A 25704-nucleotide genomic window follows, 5' to 3' on the forward strand; every position below is an offset into this window, starting at 1 on the left:
TCGCTTATGAGAATGTCATGTTCACAACCATTTCCTAAAATGGCGTTTTTAAAGAAAGGGAAACTTAATGAGTAATTGTCCTGACTTCCGATAAGATGTAAAGTTAACATATTTTCGTAGGAACGTGCGCGTGTGTCTGTGTGCCTGTAAAAAAAAAGGAGGAAAAAAAACACGGCACGTAACCATTTAAGGAGTTCCTCTTTGTACCCGCGATGTGACGTAAACGATCCCCATTGGGGGGAAAACTCTACCGTCTCTCCTTCAGCCAATCAGAGACGCGGATTTGACTCACGGTTGCGGGCTGTAGCATCGAAGAGGCGGGACAACATTAAGTTCAGGAAGAGGGGTTAAAGTGAGGTGGGGAAGGGAAATTATTTAGTTAGCTTACTGCTAGCCTCATCCTGCCCGGTCTTGGTTTCCGATGTGGTATGAGCGCAGTAGTCGATATCACTACATTGTTTTATTTTTGATCGTTGCAACGATGACCCACTGACAACAAGAATGGACATAAGCTAACAATGACGGGGGAGAAGAAGAAGAAAAAGCGGCTCAACCGCAGCATTCTTCTTGCAAAGAAAATTATAATAAAAGATGGAGGAAGTGTGAGTTAAATATTTATTTATCTTGGTTAGCTTAGCTTCAAGCCAAAGCGACTGTCAGCGGATTCGTTAACCGGCTTCTTAATACATGTAAACATATCAAAAGGCGTAACGTTTATTTTTGGCTTTATGGCTGAGGTGGACTGTACTACGGAGCTAATTTAACCGTTAGCTGTGTCTGCTTTGCTAGCTAGTGAACGCAGCTGCCTATGAACTTTCATTATGTCATTTTAGCGGCCTAGTTAGCTTGTCATTTACACGTCAGCTCAGGTAGCTAGCAGGCTACTGTCAACGTTAGCTGGGTCTTTGTTTTCTTACAATGGTTCGGCCACTCTTTTTATGCTGATAAATTAATTTTAAGTCGGTAGGAATGGTATTGAAAATCTGCCTTTGTAATTGTATTGAATTCGTCAGAATGCATCAGGTCTCAGAGCCAGAGACCTGATTTAGCTTGGCGTTAGCTTACTGGCATATGTGTTGAACGTTTCCCCCTTATTTTAAAGCAACGTGCTGACAGTATCGCAAGTTATCGTAAATGACCCTCATTTATGCCCTGCCCATCGTTTTAAGGAAGCTGTAAGGTGTCAACATGCCGGACCTGACGAGAAAGCATCAGGTTATGTGGCGATAATGTAAATTGGAAGCAGGGGAAAGCAACACAGTTAATGTTTATGACGTTGTTTTTGATACATGCATGCAAACACATTTAAATGAATCCCGAACAATACTGAGCACTGTTCTGTGAAGCTAGCCGGGTTCTTGCTAGTAGCTTAACTCTTCTTAGGCTCACAGTTGCTCAAATATTTGTCGTTGTTTGCTTTTTCTGCCACATTATGTTGTTTTCCTTTAGTCTTTGACGACTGTAGAAACGTGAATTTCTCAAAAGAGATTAGCTTAAGTATTGTACAAAGGTTCTTTTGGACCTGATCAATGTGGTCATTTAAGAATCTCCCTCAGACATTGAATCAGACATTGTTCTTTTCATAATAGCAGTGGGAAAAGCTTTTCTAGGAAATGTCCGGCATGAATGCAAGTGTTTCTGTGTGTTAATGTCTTCCTAATCATCACTGGATCCCATCACCCGGCCGGAGATCCTTGGATCCGCAGAAGTAGATGGAAAATATGAGTCGAGCACGTATTGATTGCAGCTTGAAATTAACTGGCAGTGTCTACAGGAGACGCGATGGACTGTTGTATTTTCTCTCTTTGTCTCCTAACCACCTCCCTGTTTGTCTCCTCGCAGCCTCAGGGAATCGGCGAGCCCAGTGTTTACCATGCTGTGGTGGTCATCTTCCTGGAGTTTTTTGCATGGGGTCTTCTCACCACCCCCATGCTCACGGTAAGCCAGGATACATTCAAGCACCTCCACCTAGAACCTCCACCCCTGCCTGTGGTGCGTTCACACGCCTCCGTTCCATGTCCCAGCGAACGGACGATCGAATTCCTCATCAAATGAGAGGCTGAGTGTCGCACCTTCGCGGCCATATGTTTGCAGATGTGTGTTTTCAGCCTCTAATGGACAGAGAAATATGAAAAGGGCATCAAACTGTTGCATTGTGAGCAAACATTCTTTGTTGAAAGGGCTTTCCGGGGGGGCCAGGCTGTTTTGTATTGTCGGGCTACAGTACAGATGACTGCCAGCCGTGCGGCTGGTGCACATTCACTCGAGCACGCAGTGTGAACAGCTTTACTCCCAGGATTCCCAGAAGAAAACCGACGGAAAATTGGCTTCACTGTCCTCTTTTGTGTTGTTTTTTTTGTGCAGAAAGGGGCGTCTTTCATAAATGATCAACCAACGTGACATAGAACATCCAGGATTACACAACCGCACTTCTCTTGTTTGATGAGGCGCTTGCGTGTGTGTCTGTTAAGCATTAATTACTGTGGGTTTACTGCCCTCCAGAGCCCTGGGCAGAGGCAGGGTTTGCATTTTGGCCTCATCAGAGGGCATCTGAACAGAAGTGGGATGAGCTCAAGGCTTCGGCGGTATCCAGGGGCAACGATCTGAGGAAGAGTCGCGGGATTTAGCTTTGCTAGCAGCCTTAGCCTTCTAAACACAATAAAGCACTTGTTGCTGCCTGAAAGCAGTCTCTTTTAATACGTTGTGTTTTGTAGGCACTGCTATTTGTGCTGGGGATGTTACAGTTTTCATTTTATTTTGATGATATGTTCCAAAAACATCCCCCAGCCTGTTGTACAATAGACGGCAGAGACAATGACAGCTGAAGCTATTGTGGTGGGAAGGAAAAGGAAGTGGCTCTCAAAAATTGAGAATAGACAAATAGCTAAATACCTGAACTATGTCAGGAACCTGTAACACTAAAAACCTGTTTATGAAAAGAGAAAAAGAATCATAAATGGGATAAAACATCATTTAATAAGGAACCAGTTCCCAAAGTCTACAGTAAATAACGTGGAGAACTGAGCATGAAGCCATTTTTGTCTTTACTCATCTCTGATAATCCGATTTTTCAGATTATTAGCAGATCTAAATCAGACTATTGAGGCTCAGTTGTTCCTGTTGCAGCCGTCTGATGGTTTAACACGTGTGTGTCCTCAGCAGCTCCGTAGAATACTGGGTCAAAACCGCGTCCTAAATACACACTTCACTTTCACCGGGGTCAGAAAGTGCATGTGCAGCTTATGACAGACCGTTGGGCTCCGGTGCTGTTTCCTCTTTTTGTAGTGTAACCCACAGTTTCTGCTTAGGTGGTTTCATTCAGCTTTATCTGTGTTTATTCTGCAGGTGTTACGCCAGACCTTTCCCCAGCACACATTCCTCATGAATGGGCTCATCCATGGTGTCAAGGTAACATTTCTGGACTTTTTTTGGCTCTATATGCTGCAGCTGTTGGTCCCTTTTCCCACAAAGTGTCTTTGATTTTGCGGCGCTGTTGTTTAGCGCTGCTCTGATGGAGGCTGTCCAGACTCCATGACAGATTTTCCCTGTTTTGAAACGGAATAGCTCACCAAACCAGAAGTAAAATGCATCAGAAGCACCTGCACAGTTATCTTCTGTTAACTGGCCAGAATCTTCCCTTTAACAGCTTTCTTGGGCTCTTGTGTGCTGTCAGAACCGTCAGATAATAAATGGAGACACTCACCATCCTCTCCTCTTCTCTTTGTCCCCTCAGGGCCTGTTATCTTTTCTCAGTGCTCCTCTTATCGGAGCGTTGTCGGACGTTTGGGGGCGCAAGTCTTTCTTGCTGCTGACCGTCTTTTTTACGTGCGCGCCCATTCCACTGATGAAGATCAGTCCATGGTGAGGAACGCACAACCGATTCGTTGGCGGAAGTTCGATGCCTTCACTTTGGGAGCGTTTTAGCCATTTCGCTGCTTTCGACCCTCATTTTAACGCACCAACAACCTGTCTTTTGTTTAGGTGGTATTTTGCCGTCATCTCCATGTCTGGTGTCTTTGCCGTCACCTTTTCTGTAATATTCGCCTATGTGGCCGACATCACGCAGGAACATGAGAGGAGTACAGCGTACGGTTTGGTAAGAACCTTTTCAGAACAACTGGAGATGATTCCAGTCCAAAACCCCCCGTGTCCGTCGCTCAGCTGGGGCTTCGCTCCGCCTCTCCCCCCGCAGGTGTCGGCTACCTTCGCTGCCAGCCTGGTCACCAGCCCCGCCATCGGAGCCTACCTGTCTGATGCTTACGGCGACACGTTGGTGGTGATCCTGGCCACCGCCATCGCCCTGCTCGACATCTGCTTCATCCTGGTGGCCGTGCCGGAGTCCCTGCCAGAGAAGATGAGGCCAGCATCGTGGGGAGCCCCCATCTCCTGGGAACAGGCTGACCCTTTTGCTGTGAGTAATAACACAAGTCGGCCCCTTTTATGACACACTTTCACATCAAACGCAGCTTATATTTAGACCTGATGAACTAGTATGTAAGTAGACAGTTGCTTATTAAAAGCCTATGAACTAAATTGCACTTGCCAGTGAGTTTCATGATGGGAATTTAATAATAAAACTGAATGTATATAACTGAGATTTGTTGCTTCTTTTTAGGGAAGCTTGGTTTTATTTTAAGGCTACGCGTTGATAATGTCTAAATGACCTCAAGTTTTGTGGTGATCCTGTTAGTTTTGCTTATTTGTGCTTTTAGGGTGACATTTCTGTCCTGAAGGCTGAAACATTAACGAGATGGTTAAAAAAGGTTATGAATTTGGCTTGTAACACGCGTGAAGATGCAAACTATGTTCAATAACCGTCAGATATTAAAAAAAACAAACTGTCCCAGCAGATTTTATGATGCTTTTCACAACGAGCAAGTAAACAAATTATCTTTAATTATCTTGTATAAACTGCAGCCCTGCCTGGTGAGTGTGACCGTCACACACACACACACACACACACACACTCACACACACACGCGCTGGATGCTACAGACTCATTTAAGTCATTTATTCAGGTCTGACTGGTTGCACCACAGGTAATTGAAGTCTTTCTGCATTGCTAATTATGTCACTTCAAAACTTAATTAGATTTCAGTTAATCATTTGTCTTTGCTCACATTTCCATTGATGCAAACCCACTTATCTAGTTTACAAAAATATCCTGCTTTGTTGGGGATGTATTGCTATATAATATTAAGGCTTGAGAGATGCCATCCTTCCTGTTTTATGGTCCATAACACTGGGTCAGGTTTAATGGGTCCCGTCCTGCTGTCTTCTTGTCCAGTCTCTGCGTAAGGTGGGCCAGGACTCCACGGTGCTGCTCATCTGTATCACAGTGTTTCTCTCCTACCTCCCCGAAGCTGGCCAGTACTCCAGTTTCTTCCTCTATCTCAAACAGGTACAACACCTTTTCTAAAAAGCCACAGAATTATACTCTCTTCAATAAACAGATGTTTGTTCTTGCTTCTAAAAGCTACTTGCAGGCTGTAACACACACTTTGATCTACATTTGGTGCTGGGAATAAGCAGGTTTCTGTAGCCTTTTTCTCTAAAATACCAAAAAAAAACCACCAGAAATGAATGTAATGTAATGAAAGCTTCCAGTTCCAGGTTGTGAAGGGGTTAGGGTTAGGGTTGAAAGCAAGAGAGACTTCTTGCTCTTGACAGAAAGATGGTAACGTTGTGCAAACAGTGGAGAAGAACCAGTCAGGCCAGTTTGACAGGACTCTGTCAAACAGACTTTGAAAAAAGACACACAGGCCTCCAGATTTGGCTTCAGCTTTACTCCCCACACGCTCCTGTACTTCATGCAGGAGCAATTTCATCGAATACTGTTCGAGAATAAATACACAATATAAGTGTTTACACAGAATAAATGTATACATAACTGCCCTCATTCTCAAATGGCTTTATGAACAAACTTTTTTGACACTACAGGTAATAAGACAAGTGCATAGTGAATTACAAGCTGTCGCTGAGGCTAGAAAACCTTTTGTGTAAAGAAATCACATCTGTGGTTTTGGGTTTTTTTTGACCACCTGCTTCTCTTTGTTCACTGTGGAATTTTGGAGGCTTTGTGTTGAAACATGCTGTTTTCTAACCGCCTGTCCCGCTATGTCTCAACCTGCTCTACCCTCCCAGGTTATACGTTTCTCGTCAGAGACTGTGGCAGCATTTATTGCTGTTGTGGGGATCCTCTCAATACTTGCTCAGGTATCTAGACCCAATCTTTGTACTTTGGCTGCATAAAAATCTCAATATCTCGTTTTACTTTTGCATATGCCAGGAAAAGTTGGTGCATTAAACATGTTGTAAGTGGAAATAGACAAGCCTCCGCACTCACTTGCTCAGAAACGTTTTCCTTTTGCCACCTTGTTATTGATTTCAGAACTTAAAATGTCACACCTGGTTCGGCTAATGCCCGTGTGACCTGTGTGTCTTGCAGACTCTGGTGTTGGGGATTCTCATGCGTTCTATAGGGAACAAGAACACAATCCTCCTCGGCCTTGGCTTCCAGATCCTGCAGCTGGCGTGGTACGGCTTTGGCTCCCAACACTGGTCAGTCACCCCCTCAACACCATTTTAACACCCACATCTGTCTCAATTCACCAGATTAGTCTGTTATCCCATTATAGCGATCTCTGTAATGCTGGATATTCATTACAAGATTGTACTTTTATTAAATTACCCAGTTTTATTTGCATACGAATGCTCCAAAAACCATGCATTACAATTCTATTTTATGTATTTTTTTAACACACATACTAGCGTCACTGTTTGCTGTAATTCTCTGACAAGCCACCGCGGGGCAGTATTGACCTGGGGACTAATGCTAATTTTAGTAGTGCCTATGAGAGCACCAGTGTAAAGATGAGCGATTTAGTTTGACTTGTCCAAATTCTAAAATAAAAATGTCTGGCAGCGCTTTAGAGCATGTAAACAAGTCTTTTACATGGTGTGGAAATTTCAGATGGAGATAAGTCTTGTGATAAAGGTCAACCGCACCTTCGTCTAATCCACATAGTCTCTCAGGTGACTTCATAATCATTTCTGTTTTGTTTGGCCTGCAGAGTAAAAACAGAGCCAGCATAATAGATGGGAATGAGAAAAACACCCTTCCCAGCTTGCTGCTCCAGTCTGCTTTAGTTCCATACTGGGCCAATTAGATTAAGTAAAGGGCACGGCGGCATTACTCTCGTCCAGGTGGAGGGCTCACCACAAACTAAAGTGGTACCTGAGCTCTCAACAACACCGAGGCTCTCTGAAAACATGATGGAAAACAGCAAAACCTTGATTCCTTTTATTTTTTTTCCTCAGTTGTAACAGGAGTAGTAAAACTGGCCTGGACATCTGCTGCTTACAAATAACATCAAAGTTCTCTCCTGCTGCAAGTGTCACTTGAATGCGTTTTAACTAATATATTTTATGTTTTGCAAGGATGATGTGGGCGGCTGGAGCTGTCGCTGCTATGTCCAGCATCACTTTCCCTGCCATTAGCGCCATCGTATCACGTAACGCAGACCCTGACCAACAAGGCAAGTTTCAACTAATACAATATCTTGGAGTTTGACAAAAACAAAAGCACAATAAAGCTAATCTCTTCTGAAATGTCCGTTTTTACACTGTTACACTGTCTTGTCACCTGCAGGCGTGGTGCAGGGGATGATTACTGGGATTCGAGGCCTCTGTAATGGTTTGGGCCCTGCTCTCTATGGTTTTGTTTTCTACGTGTTCCACGTGGAGCTAAGTGACACAGATCCCTCCGAGAAAGGAGCCAAATCCAACATGGCCAACCCGACAGATGAGGTGAACATGACTCGATACTTGGACTTGCAGTCACACTGAATAACGTGCAAATGTAACAGCGGTACTTCATTTTCATTCCTCTCGTCTCCTCAGAGTGCCATCATCCCGGGCCCCCCCTTCCTGTTTGGGGCGTGCTCTGTGCTGCTGTCCTTGCTGGTGGCCCTGTTTATCCCAGAGCACACGGGGCCTGGCATGAGACCCGGTGCCTATAAGAAGCACAGCAATGGGGCTCAGAGTCACTCCCATAGTCCCCAAGGCAGTGGGGCTGAGGGCAAGGAGCCCTTGCTGGAGGACAGCAGCGTATAACCTCAGCTGACGGGGGCAGAAACTGCTGATGTGACACCACGCCACCCCGCGCACACAGAGAGACGCACGCTTTTTAATACACGGATGCTCTCTGACCTCAGTCGCGCGTCAGACTGAAGTGCTTTGATGAGGCATTTGCGTGTTCAGCACAAGAGTGGTCACACCTTCCTTAGCAGCCTTTTATTTTTGGGAATGGGCTCCTGACGCTGAAGAGCCTGGATCAGGGGAGCACAGCTTAGTTAGAGCTGCCGTCGAAAGGCGCACACGTAAGCGAGCGGAGCTGGACTTATCTTTCGGTGCTGTAACGCATCAGCAGAGTGGAATCTACAGATGTGTGTCCTCGCGCTGATGCAACGGAAGCTAGGAGTGATTTGGTTGAGCGCCTCGGCGGTGTTCCAAAAATGTTACGAAACCCTTTGCGTGATTTTTCTTATTCATCCGTAGCCAGTTAAAGTTCGTTGTGCACTGGTCCTGGGGGCTTCTGCGGGCTCCTATCTGTTCAGATCTGCGTCACCGTATGGGACTGTTGTTAAAGGGGACCCAGTCTGTTCCCCCGCTCAGCAGGGCTGCATAGCAACAGGAGGAGCGTCTGCAGAATGGTTTCAGTTCAGATCCAAGAGGTTGCAGTTGTTACAGAGACCACTTTATTGGCTGAAACCGTTTTTTTTTTAAATGACGTTTACTTGCCTATCTCTAGATTAATAGTAGTTTGGGTTGTATATTTTCTCTGTTTGAATGGAAGGTTAGATGTACTTTGAGTTCTCACACAAATATTGCCTCAAAGTGACTTAATATATATGTAGATATATATAAATAAATATAAATTACACAACCTGTATGAAGACCGAGGTCTGAAGAGGCTCTGTAATCTTCCACTATTGCTCCCATCGGAGCGGTTACAGACTATGCCTTTTGTTTTCTCGTTGCTTTGTTTCCCTTATCAGACTTGAGGCTGGCAGAACCACGCTCCGGTTTGTGTTTTCACACATCTGGACCAGAACTAGAAGGTTGCTCGCAGCATGTCGGTGTTGGTTTTCTACTGTAGATTTCCGAAGTTTCATCGGCGCTGCTGCAGTAATTCGCAGTGCGATCGACGGCGTTCTGCAGCAGTGGCTACTTGAGAACTACACAACCATTTTAGTGAATCTTTATTATCTTTTCTAATTATTTACTCCCAACAACTGTAAACCCCCTTGTAGAATTGGATCAGCATTACTTAAATCACCCTTCGGATTGGCCACATGTGGAGCTTATTGGTCAACGTCAGACTAGTTTAATATATTTAAACCTGAGCCACTTGAAGGGGGCGACTGGGCCAGTCTGCAGGGAATAAGTTCTTCTTATTCTCCTTCTCTGGCTTAATTTGTTTGCCTCCATTAAGTATAATTGTTGCATCATCAAGTTCGCTTGTTTGACAGAAATTGGGAGAAAAAAAATCTGTACCTATCATAGAAACTAGGTTTGTCATTTGAAACCAAAGATTAAACACGTAACAGAAACGGTCAGAGAGCAAAAGTTCCGCCCCGGGCCAGTAACGTCCAGTCGTCACATGTAGCCATCACTGAATTCACAATTGGATGAATATTATACGATTGACACGGATGCGGAATCGTTTCAGATTATTATGTTTGTAACGCCCCCGCCCCCCCCCCCCCGTAAAGTGCAGTGGTATCGCTGTCTGACCAGTAGGCGGCGCTGACGCTGCAGCTTTAGTTGAGTTGGAGGCTGTGCCTGCTTCTGGAGCTTTCACCCATGATACTGCGGTCCCCGCGTTGGCAGCAAGCTGCTAAACTATTCTTAAAAACTTTTACTTTCTGAATGGCATCGGGAGAATTTGATTTGCCAAATTCCAGCGCAATGAGGAACGATTTACAAACACGTTTTCTAAATATAGTTGTCATTATTTTAGTGCCAAATGGGTTTTTGTTTGTTTTTGGTTTTTTGCATCATCACCATACTGTGTGCGTGTGTGTTTAGTTATGAATTTGTTGTGTTATTTTGCTTTTTTCCCATGTCTTAATGTGTGTGCTGTTTTTGATAGCTTTTTAAAGCTTCGATTTCAAGGTTATTTTTGCAGCCAAATGGTAAATTATCAAATGTCCAGCTGTTTTCAGTCTCAGTGGTGCAATAAGAAGCATTTCAGTCTAAGTTAGTTTTAATAAACTCATTATTCAGTAGAACATAATAGAACTCACCTGTTGCTCACCTCAGAAATTTTGATTTAAGCTGTTTGTGTTAAACAGGAGGCCGTTAATTTGAGGTTTAAATCTCTGACCTTTGGTTTTTATTACTCTTTTCGGACCAACACATCGGTACACCAGTGGCTTTCATCCTTCTTTTCATTGGGAAGATTCTGCACCAGCTTCATTTCCGCTTTCCAAGCAGACTGTAAATGTACCAAAATCACCTGTACATACAGCAACTGTATATATTTCTTGCTCGAAAAGAAGGCCACCTCCTGCTCTACTAGGTTGTACGGTGCAATTATTCATAGATATTTCTCAAGACTTACCTGCTAGCCACTCCTGTTTTTATGTATGACGTGGTTCGTGGCCTGGACCCCCCCCCCCCATCTCTCTGTGTGCCTAAAATTAGCCAAGAAATGAGTATGGCAACATCAGTCACTGGTGGTTATTATGTAAATATGGGAAACTAATGGCAAACTATTTATTAAAGGTTTATTGTACAATGAAACATTTGTCTCTGCGGTCAGTTTGTGGGGTGAAACGTGTCTGTTGTTTCATGTCGACCGTCGGCGTCTAAGAGTCCATAAGTAAATGGAAAACTAAATCCCATTAGAACAGTTAGTGTTCCTAATTCCAAAGACTGTTTAATGCACAAACTTTCTGGGTTTGTTTGATCAGTAATCCCAGGCCCTTGACAGTGTTATTTCGCTCTCCTTACACCTTGCACGTAAGCTCATTTATTAACTGCTCTGAGCCTCTCTTTATTAAAATCACACGAGGGCCGTTCTAAAGTCGCACTTTAGGCCGCCGCAGGTTTGCTTTGGTGTAAAGCAATGCCATCTTTTCAGCTTTTCCAGCTCCCTTGCTTCCTTTGCTCAAGTGTTTATCTTCACTAAATCTGATTTAGCTGGATGCCACATGACAGTACTGCTGTGAATAAATACGTTATTAACGTCTGACTGCTTCCCAATGTGCTGTAATGCATCAATCAATAGAATTTGAAGGATTTACACATGCATGGCCTGTCTTGTGGAAGTAATCTGACTGTGTTTGCAGAACGGGACAGAAAAGAGCTTTCTAAAAACAACCCTGGCGCATTATTTCAGCCCAGGATCCAGGTTTGAGATTAGGAGCAATTATTGCCGATTTCACCTCGATTTACCAGAGGTTAATCATCACATTTGTAGACTAATCTGAGCTGGGAATATGATGACTCCGGGAAAGCGCACGCCTGGAGCAGCAGGTGCCCTGCAGCCTGGGATGGAGATAGAAGATGATAATAAGGCTCTTAAATATAATCCATCATCAGGACAATGAGGTTTTAGTTTGAGCTTCCGTAGTCACCCGTTTCTGCACATCCTGTGGCATGGGGCCGCATAATTCCAGAGGATGGCGTAAGAAAAGGCAGCGGCGTGCCCCTGAGTAGCTGCAAAGGTTATTAATCGCTGGGAGGGGGTGGTGGCGGTGTCAACAGATGTCATGATATATTTTTTGTGTAACTCCAAACAGCAGGTTCACGATTTCCAGGAATTAGGCATGCAGTCATCCCGGATTAAGGGCCGTGCTCAGAGAGAGGATTTAACCGGAGCAACTTCAGCAGGAGCTTGAGAGAAGTTGTTTCCATCATTTCCAAGGCGTACGCATGGGCGCAGGACCCTCTCGGTGGCTCCCTTGGGCATTATTTGCACTCAGGGTGGGGATAAAAAGGGGCCGTGCGACTATTTGGGGGAGCTGCCGGAATGTATTGTGATGCAGAGTCGCTGTCATAGCACATTTACCTTCCAGGCCTCAGAGGAAGAGCGCGTACACGTTTGAAAAACTGGCCTCCTACACTTGGCTGGAGGCCACAGGCTGCACCCTGGTTGTAAAAATGAGAGGCCATTAACCTCCCGAACAGGCTGAGCATCCATCAAATTCTGCCCCAGAACTCCGAGTTATTGTCTCTCACAGGCACGTGAACGTCAGCAGGAAGAAAGGTTTCTTCACAGGCGCGTTGGGAAGGGGAAGCGGGCCCAGAGGTGGACGTCCCATTCTGCCCTGGTGCACCGCAGCATCTCTTCCTGCGGCGGGGTGCAGCGCTCTGGCGTCGAGGAAGAGCCCAGGGATGAATGATGTGTGAACCTCATTGTTCTTCCAGTCAGAGGTCTATATGAATCCCGGTGGGTCGCTAACCTCTGCCTGCTTTCCCAGGTTCTATATGCAGTGTCGCCTCATGTGACTTCCGAGCACGTTGTTAAAAATTAACTCAGGTATAGGTGTGGGCCTCAAGATACTGGCTGCTCACACATCTGGCCACTTCTATCTTTGTGGGGACTTTCATAGACATGTGTTACCTAGCTCCTTCCTGTAACCATCCCAGCTTACCACCTTAAAACATGTTTTAACTTTCAAACACACCTTTGAAGTTGTGAGGACCAGCCAAAACACCCCCAATTCTAAAAATGTCTTCACTTTACTAGTAGAGTGTGTCTTTTGGTATCGAGTATGTAGCAAGTACAAGAAAACTCTGACACACACACACACATGCACTGGATGCTCAACTTTCTTCTACATTGGAAAAAAATAGGCCGTGTTTACATCTCAGACGCCTGGGCAGGCGTAATAAACCGAGATGCTCTTATCCCGGGGTGGCCAACCAGTCAGGTTGAGCCATTTTTTACTGTGTTACCGCAAAGAGCCACATCACACACATGGGCACACATGAACATCACCTCATCCCTTCCTCACACACACACACAGACCTCTGCTTAGCCAGATTTATTGTAAATGTCACACACCAACATGATAATGACAGAATTTGACTTCTACAGACCACGGGCCAGTCATTTTCAACAATGAACATTGTGTGCACTGTCTCACACACACAAACTCTCAATTCAACTAAGTCCACAAACAAAAATATAATTATAAAAATATCTTTTTTTCTCTTACTATGCCTGTTGCTTAGTGGGACTTCTGGCATTCCTTGCTTTGAACAATCCTCTTCAAATCTGGCTTGTATTCAGTTGCTGCCAGGCAATTCTTTCACATGGGTGTCAGTCAGAACAGATCGATGCTTTGGTTTCACATGTTTCAGGGTAGAAAACACAGACTTGCAGACGTATGTTGACCCAAATATTGACAGGATCTTAAGCGCAGCCCGTTTGACATTGGGGTATTTTTCCATTGGCACACTTTTCCAGATCTCAATGGCCCCTTCCCTTAAAGCAGGTTTCAGTTGGTCCTTCGCACAAATATCGATCATCTCCAACTCAGCTGCAGCCTCATCTGTGACTGGCGGGGCTTTAAAACAGTGCGTCTCCACATTAAAAGGGGCAACGAGGAATGCAATCTGTGGCCTTTTCAGTTGTAGATCACGGAACCGAATCACGAAGCTTTCGTGCATTTTTTTCCTGCCATTTTGAAGGCGAACTTGACACTAATTGTTTACTCAAAAGATCTCGTCCCTACTGAGAAACTTTGCAGTATTTTCATCTAAGGCGCATGCGCTTTTGGCAAACGTACCGTATTGAACTCAAGCGAAGCGAACATCACATTCAAAAAACACAAACCCAAACTTCGATATGAACGTTAGAGCCGCGTGAAACCAGGCAAAGAGCCGCATGGTTGGCCAGGCCTGCTTATCTGTCTGAACCCTGCCCCTCGTGTTGCTACCTACATACCGAGATGCTGAAGCGGTGCACACACCTGTCATAAAAGCACCTTCATTTCCTTATGTAAGATGATCATTTCAAACCGATTCAAGCCATGACTGACAGACGTGACACAAACTAATCATACATACGCTGCGACTGGATGGCGTGGGCCCCAGGCGCTCCACCACCCATGATCATGGCCACTTTATACGTGCCCGCCTTCCTAAGAATGGCTTGAAATGCATTTCAGATAGATCAGGTGCGATTACGTGATGCCGACAAAGAAAAATGATGGTGAGTTTTTGTGTTGGACCATGTAACACTGAATGGTTCTGTTTCCTCCTGTGATCATGGCATTTTGTGTTTGTGTCCTCACATCCGATGGCATCACATTGTTTATGTCCCGTTTGAGCTTTAGAAGGGCTCGGATGTCCCTGCCAAATTCCTCCTGGTTTCCAGGACATCCTTGTTTGCTTATTGTGCATCATCCGGATCTGATTTCCTCACTTCATCGTCTATGAATACAACATTTATGACAGCCAGCATGCAAACACTACAGCAGGTCACTTCAGGTGCTGGAGTTTTCGTGCCAGCACCGGGAGCGGGAATCCTCTATTTGTGCAGTGATTAAAGGAAACGGCGTCTGCTGTCGACAGAGTAATGGATGTACGGTCACGCCAGTCTCACGCCATGAGTTCTGGCTCCTTGGGTAGATTTTTTTTCATGTTTTCCGTGTTTTTGCGCTGGCGTTCCTGCGGCATAAAACAACAAGCAAACCTTAGCTGGAATCTACTTGACATGAATAACCAGTTTGAAGTGGGACAGGGGTTGGTTTTTTTTGGACATTTTCAAAGCAATAAAGATTTGATTCCCAGCATTCATCTACGCATTCATTTTCCCAATTATTCCCCTCGTCTTTAAGCATTAAGCGGTGACCTTTAGGAGCAATCAAAGAACATTCGGAGATCTGCCGACTGAAAACATCGATAAGCTTCGTTTGCAGAGTGAATCTATAGAGAAATGGTTGAGTATGCAAAGGCCTCTTAAGCAGATTTTACAGACAGCAAATGTGTGTGTGTGTTTTTGGATCAATTAGTTTGATTGTCACAATCTTTACTTATCAAATACTGATGGTGACAGTCCAAGCACGGAGGCCCATCCAACCTCTGTATATTCACTTCTTGCTGCAGGCTACGCTCTCCTCGGAGGCTCTTCATCCCATTATGGAACTCCTCCTCCACCATCTAGTTAAAAAAAACACACTCTGGTGTGTGTTCTGATTAAACCCGTTTGGCTTAAACCAAATATTAGATGTATGTCGCACTTAACTCGGACTTGTTTTCAGCGTTGTCTTTTTTTTAACTAGGCAAGAAAGGGAAATTAAACTGTACTATAGCGGCTCCCAGCTCGTCAATGGGAAATGGGACGCGGCCTTTTCAGCTTACTCAGGAGACATTAATCCTGTTAGGACACCTATCCTCAACAGACAGGATTATCTTTGAGATATACAGTTGACAGTGATGTAATGCCGCTCTCAGTTTAGTTAATATTCCCCCCGTCTCTCCTCTCTCTCCTACGACCATGGGAGCGGCGTTGGCGAGCATCCCCTCCTGACCCCGCCGATTCAGTTTCCCTGCCACCATGTCAGATGTCGGGAACACGTGAGCGTCTCTCGCTTTCCTGCCCGCAGTAAACAACTGGTGCTGATACCACTAATGAGTTGCTCTTCTGTTCCACGTTGCCTCCCCCCTTCGGGGGTCACGTTCCACTAAATCAATGTCTGCGTGGCTGCAAACCACCTGACTGCTCCACACACACTCTGCAAAAGACCCACAGAGGAAAAAGGACCCCCCCCCAAACAACAGGAGGTCATTATTTTGCACCAGGTGACGGTGTAAGCAGGTAGTGTGCAGAGCCGGTGCCACGCGCCCTCATACAGAGGAGACCTAAGTGAGACGATGAAGAGGCGATGTCAGTGTTTGGCTCCGGCCTTGGTGCATGTGTGAGAACGTGGCACGTTTGGAAGGAGAACCCTGTTCTGTTTTTAGACAATGTCCGAACGGCGCAGGCATTTTCCTTCCTCATCTTTCGACCTCGGCTTCCTAAAATAACAGAGGAGCTTTGGTTGTCTGAAACGTGTCAATCGGAGCCGATATAGAGAAGGAAAAGTTCACGTGGGACTGGGCCTTTTTGGAGTCTTCCTCCAAACCACGTGCTTGTGCGTCCCATTAAAACAAATGGGCAGAAATGTTTGTGAGTGCTTAGTGTGGTAGCGAGTTAATAAACATGTGGGACTTACGCTAAACCACTAAAACCACAACTGTGAGCTGAATGTGAAGAAGAAACCAGCAAGAGCTCCTGGAACACGGGGGCCAAAGAATCTTCATCACCCTCCTGTGGCTGGTTACATTACAGTAATAGCAGCAGTATATATTGAGGTAGCATTAGCAACACTTAGCATTCTGATTCTATGTGCACAGTTCCGCCTCGTGCTGAGTAGCAGAATGATCAGATCTCTGAGCATCTGACAGTTTGTGTCAAAGGACTCCCACAAACCAGAGGAACCCTGATGGTTATATGTTTGCACCTGAGGAACTAAGAACGATTCTAATAAGAGGAACTGATGCAAGTGTTGGTTGGGTCTGAAATATGTTATACAAAACAGATGCACAGAAGGCTGAGAATGTTCACTCATGCACATAAATGGAGAATAGTGAGATAAGCCTTTATGAACATATAAACAGATGCTCTGGAGGTCTGAAGTCTATCCCAGTTTGTCACCCATGTCCATGGATGGAGGTCAGTGTCTAACTGGGACATATACCATCTATCAATATTGCCTCTATTCTATGTCACAGCTGCCAATGCAACCGGTCCCATGGGGCGTTCGCTGTCAGGGCCTCCCCAGGTGAAGAGTCCTTGCGTGGTCATGCTACCATTTAGTGTGGAAAATCCCTGCACAGAACAAGCAGAGGTTCATTATTAAGCAATTTGCATTATTTTTCCCCCCGTCGAGCTAAAATGGTGGAGACATCTTTTACTGTGCAGTTTATTTTAGACACTAAATGCATCCTTTTAAAGGGCGCTTCATTGTCACCGTTTTAAGGTTGCTTTTCGAAGAGTTTCTTGCACCAGCTGCTCCAGACTGGGAGGTTGGTGGGTGCGTTTAAAACGCCGACAGGCTGATCGGTTTGTTGTGCAATCCAGTCCGTATTTCCCCGCAAGCCCATCTGGCTGCCTGGCAGGGTTTGTTTACTGGCGGAGAGGCTGGGAAGAAGGGAGCTTACAGGACCTGTGAGACTGTACAACCTACCTCTGTGTGTGGACGAAGAAAGGGACGAAAAGGAGTGAGAAACTTTATTTTAACCCATTTTTCCTGCCATGCAGACACCCGCCCCGTGGTGGGAGCAGGCGACTGGGTGGAAAATAAAACAAACCAAGAGCATTTTTTGATTTTTTTTTAATACTTCTTCATAAAAAAATTACAAAAAGAAAAGAAAGAAAGACCAGAAGAGCGTGTGCAGCGCTGCCGAACCACAACCGCAGTCAGGCTCTCAGTGAGTGGAGGTCTCAGAAATCTCTGCACTGACCGAAGGAGAGCTGTCCGACTGACATTATTTCACATGCAACACTAATGTTTTGTGCTCGCTGGTGACGAAGGGGATTTTCTTTTTCTCTTTTACCCACCCAAGACACTTAACGCCACGCACGCCACTGCCATCGAGTCAACAAACGCAACAGGATCCATTTAAATGAACTTGCAGAGTTTTGCTGAGTGTATTTTTCGTATTTTTGATTGAGGAGTTTCCAACTGGGTGCCGTGAGGGTTATTTTTCTCCCCCTCAGAAAGTTAAACGTTTCGTTGAGAGGGCGCCTGCAAAGCTGCGGAAACTTCACTTGTGGCCTGGACTACAGTGGCGGAGCCAGACTAGGTTGCTAGCTAGTTAGCTTAGCTGCAGTGTGCTGTCTGCTTTAAGGGTTAGCTTCTTCTCGGGGCCGGTTTGTTTTTTTCGGCCCAACAACCACGGCCAAAATCAGGACAGGTGGACCGGCTAACTTGGGCTCGTCAAGAATAAAAATCGTCATTCTTACTACACGCTGTTTTTGTTGACAAGCCCCTCGCATGAGGCGGCTAACTTTAGCAGCCGTGTCAGCGTTAGCTTGTGTTTGACTGAACACGTTGGACTTGTTCCTCCGCCCATCTTCCGGGATCGGGATGTCTATTTATTTTTGTTTATCTGCTGGCCCTCGCCACTAAATAAAACCAGTTTCCTGAAGATATTTCCCAGCACTTTCGGAGTGGCATCTAGGCAAAGGATAGTAGTCAACCAAGGGTGGATGGTGTCTTTCCAAGCTTCAGTTATGTGGCTCCGGACTTGCTGTTTGGGGTTTGTTTTGGCCGCTTGCTGTCTTGTGATGAGCTGTCACCGAGCGAGTGGAGAGAGTAAGTTCCACCAATTTTCATATTTAATCATCACACTTCATTATCGTATGTAATCAGCATCTTTAATCCTGTTTTTTCTGGCTATGGTGTTTATTTGATATACGACGGTAAGCGCGTCCATCACGTGTCAATCACCCAAGATACTAGAATGACCCCGCAGGTATAGCTATTCGCACAATTAAAAAAAAAAAGTGTTTGATTCGTTTCAATGTATAAAATGGGCTATAAAATTATGAGGAAGCTCGTGAATACGCATTTTACATTTTATACGTATGGGGGACAGACATTTTCATTCATATGTATGAGGTTGCAAGTAAAGCATGCTATATGCAATAGTTATTGAATTAAAAAAAAAAAAGATAAATTAATTAATATTCCAATATAAGAGTGGTGATCATTCAAGACGCCAAGGATTTGCTTTGTATTGTCTTGTTTTGTGTCTGAAAAATGGCAGGTTAATAGTTTTATAGACACCCACTGCATTGAAGGGACAAAGGTTGACACTTATCGGCCATTTGATTCAGCAGGACCTGTAAACAAAATGCCTTGTCCTCCACAAGTATGTAGACGGAGGATTTAGAAGAATTAATTGCCTGTTATTGTAGACTGGAAAGCCAGGGCTCGTTGCTGTGGCCGGTGCAGGAATGTAACAATAAGTCCTCTTTAGAGCCCCCGACAATCCCTTCATACCCACCAGCCGGCGAGTCCGACTGATAAGAATGAATGGAAACGTTTGCACTTGCCTGGAGATGTTTTCGTACTGGTCAAATTCACCAGAACGTGTGCTCATGCTCACTAATTCCCTCTGTCACTTTTCTAATGCATCAAGTAAACAGTAGTTAACTATGTAGCTTTATAAAAACAAAGATTGTGGTGCTTCCTGTGGTTTGGCACGACCCAGTGATTGTCTTCTAAATAACCTCGAAACCTACACACAATTTGAATTATGCAATATTGTCTATCTGTTTTACAAATGGTGTGTAGCTCAGGTCGTTTGAGCCCCCCTGTGTGCTGTCACGGTGGCAGTGCGGTGTTTGACGCCCCTCGTCCTCTCGGTGTGGTGGCATCAAACCATTTTAAGCAAGAGTTTTCAGGCATATTTGGAAGCGACGACACCCCCGCCCGCCCCCTCGCCCCCTCTGGACCGACTAGTGTGGAAGTCAGGAAATGTTTGGAGCTACTTGTTGGTAGCAGTCCAGCTGGGCTTAATGGAAAAATTCACCTAATAAACAGAGCTTATATTTAGTGCCGGTGTGTATTGATTTAAATTATTCAGCATCGTCTGGCAGTTGAAAATTTGAGTAACGGCTTACTCCTGTGCCGGTAAAAGCCCTTTTTTAAATGTTTTCTGATTTTTCTTTGAAATCTTCTAAGGGTCTTTTTAAGAGCTGCATGAATCTGGGTGACCTAAATATTGCCTGCTGTAAAATGTGAGGATTTTTAGTTGGGGTCGTTAGTTTGTGCTGACAAACCTAGAATATTATCTGTGATATGAAGGTGTGAATGAGCATTTGTTGACATCGTTTATACACACAAAAACAGTGCGAACACGTCGGGTGCAGGCAGCGCATTGCAGAGCCTGATGGAGGACTCGTGTCACATCTGTCTGTGTTTAAAGGAAGACGTATATACTTCATAATGCACGCACAGACTTGGTTAAACTGAGTCGCATTCCTGCAGCTGTCAAAGGTAGCACACGCCTTGCTGTACAGGGTCTCTTTCAGATCTCCACATGGAACCTCTGTGCACATTCTCCGTTGGGAGTGTGTCAGACAGCTCACAGATATACAAATTGTTCCCTTTGAACTGACCTACCTCGCCCTGAGGCTCGTGCGTTTTCAGTTTAGATTTAGAACTCGATACCTCCTGACGATAATCCCCCAAATTGTGGGGATAATGGAAAATTTCCCCTGGTTTAGCGTCTGAACATGCTAAACTGCTCCTGAGTGATCTGCGTCCCTCTCAGAAATGAGAAGGCAAAGCGGCTCAATGCGTCCCGACTGGCATTAAAAAACCAAAATATGATTTTTATTCGGTTTTCTTTTTGTGCTGGTCAGGTTCTCTGACTTACCAGACTGACGTATTGGAAACTTGGAGGCGACACGAGCCTTTAAATCAGCCTCTCTCGACAAAAACGACGACTTTATGCCCGTTTGCAACAAATACAACTTCAAAACATGGTTTGAATTCGACCCAAAGATAAAGTGAGTGGATTTGACTGGTGATCTGGACTCTGAATGTATGATTGTCCTCAGTGTAACTGCCATGAAGTTGGCAGGATCAACTTTTCTCAAGATCTGGATCATGCAGTGAGCTTTGTCATGGTTTAGTAATTGTTGCAATGGTATATAAGATCTAGAAAGGTGACTCTTGTAGTTTTTGGGTGATGTATATAGTATTATAGTGGTATATTATTTACTATTAACTTCACAATAATGGAGATGCTTAAAGTGCTTTGATCAACTTGAAAAAGGTTTCTCATGTTGATGTCATTTCAGATCAATTTCTAAGGTGCATAGATGCAAAATGGTTAAAAAAAAAAATTCAATTGGAGCGGCAGATCTGGGGACCTCAGCTGGTCGGGGCTATCAAACTTGATCAGGTTGCGTTGCGATTACTGATCGCTCTGCCAAAGTTTCCAACATCACAGGTTCGTCTCAACACCAACCCGCTCACGTGTCGGAAGGTAACAGTCGGAGAGCCGCTTGTCTTGATTCATGCGACAGGAAGAGCGATTGTGCGGGGACGAAGCTCTCACTCGCCCATCCGCCTCCCTAAAGACACCCGTACAGAGAGGCTAAATATAACCACCGGCGCTCTCCCGAGATTCAGAGTCATGAGGTGTTTGACGTGCCTGCTCCAGGATGCTTTTGGCTCCGACAGCTTCAACTACCTCATCTTGGTGGGCCGTTTCACATTTAACAACCGCAAACACCTTGAAAGTGAAGTAATAAAACTCTGAGCAAAGTTGTCCAATCAGCAACGCAACCTATTTTCACAGAAACACGCCTGTTCCCAGGCTCGTACATTTTTTTTTTTTAGAGATAATATTTGCCCCACTGCTTATTTTCGGAGAAAGAATAACAAAAAAATAGCAGACACGGTTGTTGGGCAACCGAATCACTGACTGATCTTTGGTCTACAGCCATTTCTCCACAGGAAACACTTCAAACAGTCCCAAGAGGAAACTTAGCAGTTTTATAGACTCTTTCCTTCGCTCCAATTCTCTGTTTTTGAAGAAAAAGCACTGTAAACACTTGACTTGCACTTCATTATACTTCTGTTATCGCGGTTACGCTAAGCAGCGGCTCCTTTACCCCCCTGCCCTGCTTACGCCGCATTTATAGGAGAGCCTCTTCTGTCGACAGTGACTCTTGACTCAATTACGCAATGAGGTTGTAACACTTTGGGGTTGTTGTTGTGCCACTTTCAAACCATCGTCAGGTCTAATTCCCTGCAGCCAGAGTAGCAAGGTGCTACTTCTTGAGTCTGACTTTGGAAGGGGCGATAAATAAACAGCGATGCTTTTTCATTGTTGCAGCACAACCTTAAACAGATTACGTCATCTTGGCAGTTTGGACGTGATCGTGGATCTCGGGAGTTGAAACCTGGTTCAGAAACGAACAGAATCAGCAAAACCGTGGAAGGGGAAGTGTCCCAATCAGCGGGTTTTCGCTTCTGCGTGTTTATTGAGGCCTCAGTTCTGTCCGAGCTCCGCTGGTATTATGTTCCGTCGGACCGCCGTCTCTCGTGGGCCCCGTTTACGACAGCAGATGCATTACGGCCTTTTCATACTTGGAGCCCACTGTTACGTTTGCAGGATAGAGATAGTTTTACACATTAAATTTATCATCGTTTTATTTAAATCCAAGATTAATCATTCGGTCTCAGTGAAGTTCAGGATTCTCACATTACAAGTGTAGAAAAATACAGCACGATCGCGCTTTATGGCCTGGATTTCCTGAATATTTGGCTGGTTTTCCCTGCCACCGTTTGAACCAGGTGGCCTTCAGATGTGGCGTTATCAGTGAAGATCTGTGTTTTCCCACTGCACATCTACTACCTTGAGTCTGAATCGCTCTCGCTCTACTTCCCGACCTCTTGCGCTTGTTGGCTTTCATTTTGGATTCAAGCATTGTCAGCAGACTGTAGGACACGTTTGTAGAAGACGTGAAGAGAAGAAGAGATACTTTTCAGACATTATTGGTGTTCTTTGGGGGGGGGCAGATAATAATTCCTGCCATGACTCGAGAATCTTGCTAAATAGGAAAACCACCTTGAGCAACCTGCGTGTTTGATTTTTTGAGTACTGTTCTTCAGCTGAAATGGCGTTTCAAAATGTTCTCCCAGAGCTTTTCTTTCTAAACATGGTGATGTCAGCCAGGGCTTGTTCTTTCTCTGGTCCCACTCTAAAATCTCTCACTTACACACCAGGGCTGCCATGTTCCAGTTTCCACTGTGAGCCTCGATGGGCCGGAGTGTATTAGATTCTCTATTGGGAATGTGATGCTAAAAATACCGCCCTGGCTGAAAGTGAACACTGATAGGACCCTGAACTCACCGCCCTGTCATGACTGGCCTTCTTCACGGGGTCACTCTGTCTTCATAACAACATCTGCCGAACCCCTGTCCCTGTCACACGCTGATGTCATTTTTTTTTTATCACAAGTTCTTATTTTAGAAGGCGAACTTTAGGAAACTTTTTGCTTGGGAGGTGGATGCGTGGAAGGTTCCAGGCTCATGGCATGCCATTCATGCTTACCATTTGACTAAATTCCAGAGACCGCAAAGAGGGCTGCACATCTCATTGTAGTTCAGAGAAATGTACCTTTTAATGCCAAGTTTGTTTTAATAGCTTGCAGTTTAATACCTTGTAAGGACATGTGCGCACTCCTCAAAGTTGGTTGCTGATATTTCCCGCCGAGCGAGCGTGCTGCTTAAGGTCACCAAGTGAAAAGCTTGTTGTTTGGACGCTCGGTAATCGGACACTCGATGTGCGCGCTGGTTGTTTTTTGCAATTATGCAACAGAAGGTGTAAAATGAGCCACTGCCATAAAGAGGCGCGTGCTTAGCAGGTCCACAGCTTCCTCGCACAGCTGAGCAGTCGTCCTGATGTGCCAGGGTCTTCCTTAAGTATGATACCTCACCTGGAATGGCCCACGTTGAACCTGCAAAGGACAATATCTTTATGCCCGTCATCACCTATAGGGTGTTTGACGACCTGAACGGAACGGTTTCATTGAGTCATTTCGGGGAAACAACAAATAATAAATTCTTTGCGTTATGTTGTGCAAATCTACCCCATGTGTGTAACAGCATACTTTAAAAATTTCTCATCAATCTCGATCTTGGCCCGGTGAGTCGTAGATAGAACGTGCCGCGTGCCGTCTGCAGCTATTACGCGCAGGCAAATATTTTTATGTATTGGCGAATATTTTTTTGACTTATGAATTCTAAGTCCGCACATCATCCAGGCACAGCCCCACTCAGGACGGGACTCCATATTTGACACTGGACCTCGGCCAGATATGTGGTTACTAAACAAAACGTCAGTAAAGTTGGTCTGGGCTTCATCAAAGACAGGGAAATAGCAGCATATTTTCCTGTAAAATATGCCCTCTAATTACCTAGAGAGTTATTTTATCCTTCCGCGAGCAACCACGTCTGACCTTTGCATACATGTTTTTCCAGTCTTGCAGAATAGACCACGTCCTAGTGCATCGTTCACAGTGTCAATATGTCCGCCAGTGAAAACCCTGCCTCCCTATTGTGTTTTTTATTTTTGTACTATAATTGTGATTTTTAACTCGCCCTTTTTTTTTTCTTTCCAGTTTGTTCGAGCAAGGACATCCGGAACAGTGCGACCAACCTGCAGGCTCTGGAAAACTGCACCGTTATCGAAGGCCATCTGAAGATCTTACTCATTTTTGGGACCAAGCCAGAGGATTTCCGAGGCCTCAGCTTCCCTAAACTGGTAGTGGTCACCGATTACCTTTTGCTCTTTCGGGTTTATGGGCTGGAGAGCCTCAGCGACCTTTTCCCTAACCTCACCGTGATCAGAGGCACCAACCTCTTCTTCAACTACGCTCTGGTGATATTCGAGATGCTCCAGCTGCGAGAGATCGGCCTCCATAGCTTGATGAACATCACCAGAGGGGCCGTAAGGATCGAGAAGAACCCAGACCTCTGCTACCTCTCCACACTGGACTGGTCTAAAATCCTCGACTCGGTGGAGGACAACTACATCATGGCCAACAAAAACGACAGGGAGTGCGGAGACGTGTGTCCGGGGGCGTCGGTGGGAAAGACCACCTGCCAGACCACCACCATCAACGGCCACTTCAGCGAGCGCTGCTGGACTCAGAAATACTGTCAGAGAAGTAAGAGTCCTTTTCTTATACTTGCCCGACTCACGTGTGCTATCTTTTACTGCGTCCACGACTCTCGATTAACTGGAGTCTGGAGCAATACTTCGAATACATAAGTGGTGCCATTGTGGCATGCTCGAAGGAACCTGAGCACATTCATAAAATTCTGTACAGATAGGAAATGGCTAAATAAATGCCCCACAATTATTTTTTATGAATAAAACTCAGCGTTTGACATTTGATGAGCCATAACAAGCAGATTTCACAAGCCACCGGCGCAGTGATCATGAATCAGCATTAATAAGGCTTGAAAGGAGGTGAATGGTCCTTTTTTTTAATGACAGAACAAGTTCCCAGTTTGACTGTGTTTCCTAAATAGACTGTTGTCGTTGGTTGTGTCGGGTTGAGAAGGTGATGAAAACCTGGAACGTCACGGCACATTTCCTCCCACTGCCCTCCGCTCCTGTCACCGGGTTGCAGCGTTTACCATAAAATGTCAAGTGCTCTCATTCCACGGTGCCAAGGAGTTCAAATTCGAGCGCCCAGAAGAATTTGGCGCATGGGTGCTGTCTGAACACCTTGCTCACGCCTTTATGTAACAGAGCGGCGCACATTAATGGCTCTTTTGTAGGAGTTTCTGCCACATTGTTAATGTGGTAATCAATACATCTGTATTGATGGTACGGCCTTCGGAGGCTCTGAAATGTTCGATATTTCCTGCTATTGATTATGTGCTTGGGTCCAGATACTAGTGTTGCTTCTCAAAGGAAAGAGGATTTCCTTATTTAGTGGGACGGAAAAAAACAGGCTCTGGTCTGTAGTCATGGGTGTAAATGTAGAGGGAACAAGGCCTGTGGTCTTGTGGTTTCAGCCCTGTGGTTTTTGGGGTTTTTTTGTATACTTTCACCAGAGATGCAATTAGGAGAGTAGAGGGTCAGTCGTTTTTAATTTACTTC

The 25704-nt window shown here is 45.0% G+C and overlaps 2 protein-coding genes and 1 long non-coding RNA gene across 3 annotated transcripts in view; 2 read left to right on the top strand and 1 right to left on the bottom strand.

Moving 5' to 3' along the window:
- The first annotated feature begins 335 nt into the window (after positions 1-335).
- Positions 336-10809, top strand: mfsd14a2 (major facilitator superfamily domain containing 14A2). The gene is made up of 12 exons (XM_003975384.3): positions 336-602; positions 1843-1938; positions 3346-3408; positions 3734-3861; positions 3982-4096; positions 4193-4411; positions 5288-5401; positions 6145-6216; positions 6449-6561; positions 7441-7538; positions 7652-7809; positions 7903-10809. The coding sequence occupies exons 1-12, from the start codon at positions 519-521 to the stop codon at positions 8113-8115; spliced, it is 1473 nt and encodes a 490-aa protein (XP_003975433.1). The 5' UTR covers positions 336-518; the 3' UTR covers positions 8116-10809.
- A 5642-nt stretch (positions 10810-16451) lies between these two features.
- LOC115247867 (uncharacterized) lies at positions 16452-17149 on the bottom strand. The gene is made up of 2 exons (XR_003886930.1): positions 17034-17149; positions 16452-16891 (listed from the first exon to the last, which is right to left on the bottom strand). It is a non-coding gene; the product is annotated as an uncharacterized lncRNA (long non-coding RNA).
- A 15-nt stretch (positions 17150-17164) lies between these two features.
- The window catches only part of insra (insulin receptor a), a 34626-nt gene continuing 26086 nt past the window's right edge, over positions 17165-25704 (top strand). Inside the window, exons 1-2 of the mRNA XM_003975383.3 lie at positions 17165-18380; positions 24212-24760. Of these exons, the coding sequence (XP_003975432.3) occupies positions 18275-18380; positions 24212-24760 (655 nt within the window). The 5' untranslated portion in view covers positions 17165-18274. The remainder of the gene's footprint in view (positions 18381-24211; positions 24761-25704) is intronic.

This window comes from Takifugu rubripes, chromosome 22 (genome assembly GCF_901000725.2).
Source record: "Takifugu rubripes chromosome 22, fTakRub1.2, whole genome shotgun sequence".
Taxonomy (NCBI): domain Eukaryota; kingdom Metazoa; phylum Chordata; class Actinopteri; order Tetraodontiformes; family Tetraodontidae; genus Takifugu; species Takifugu rubripes.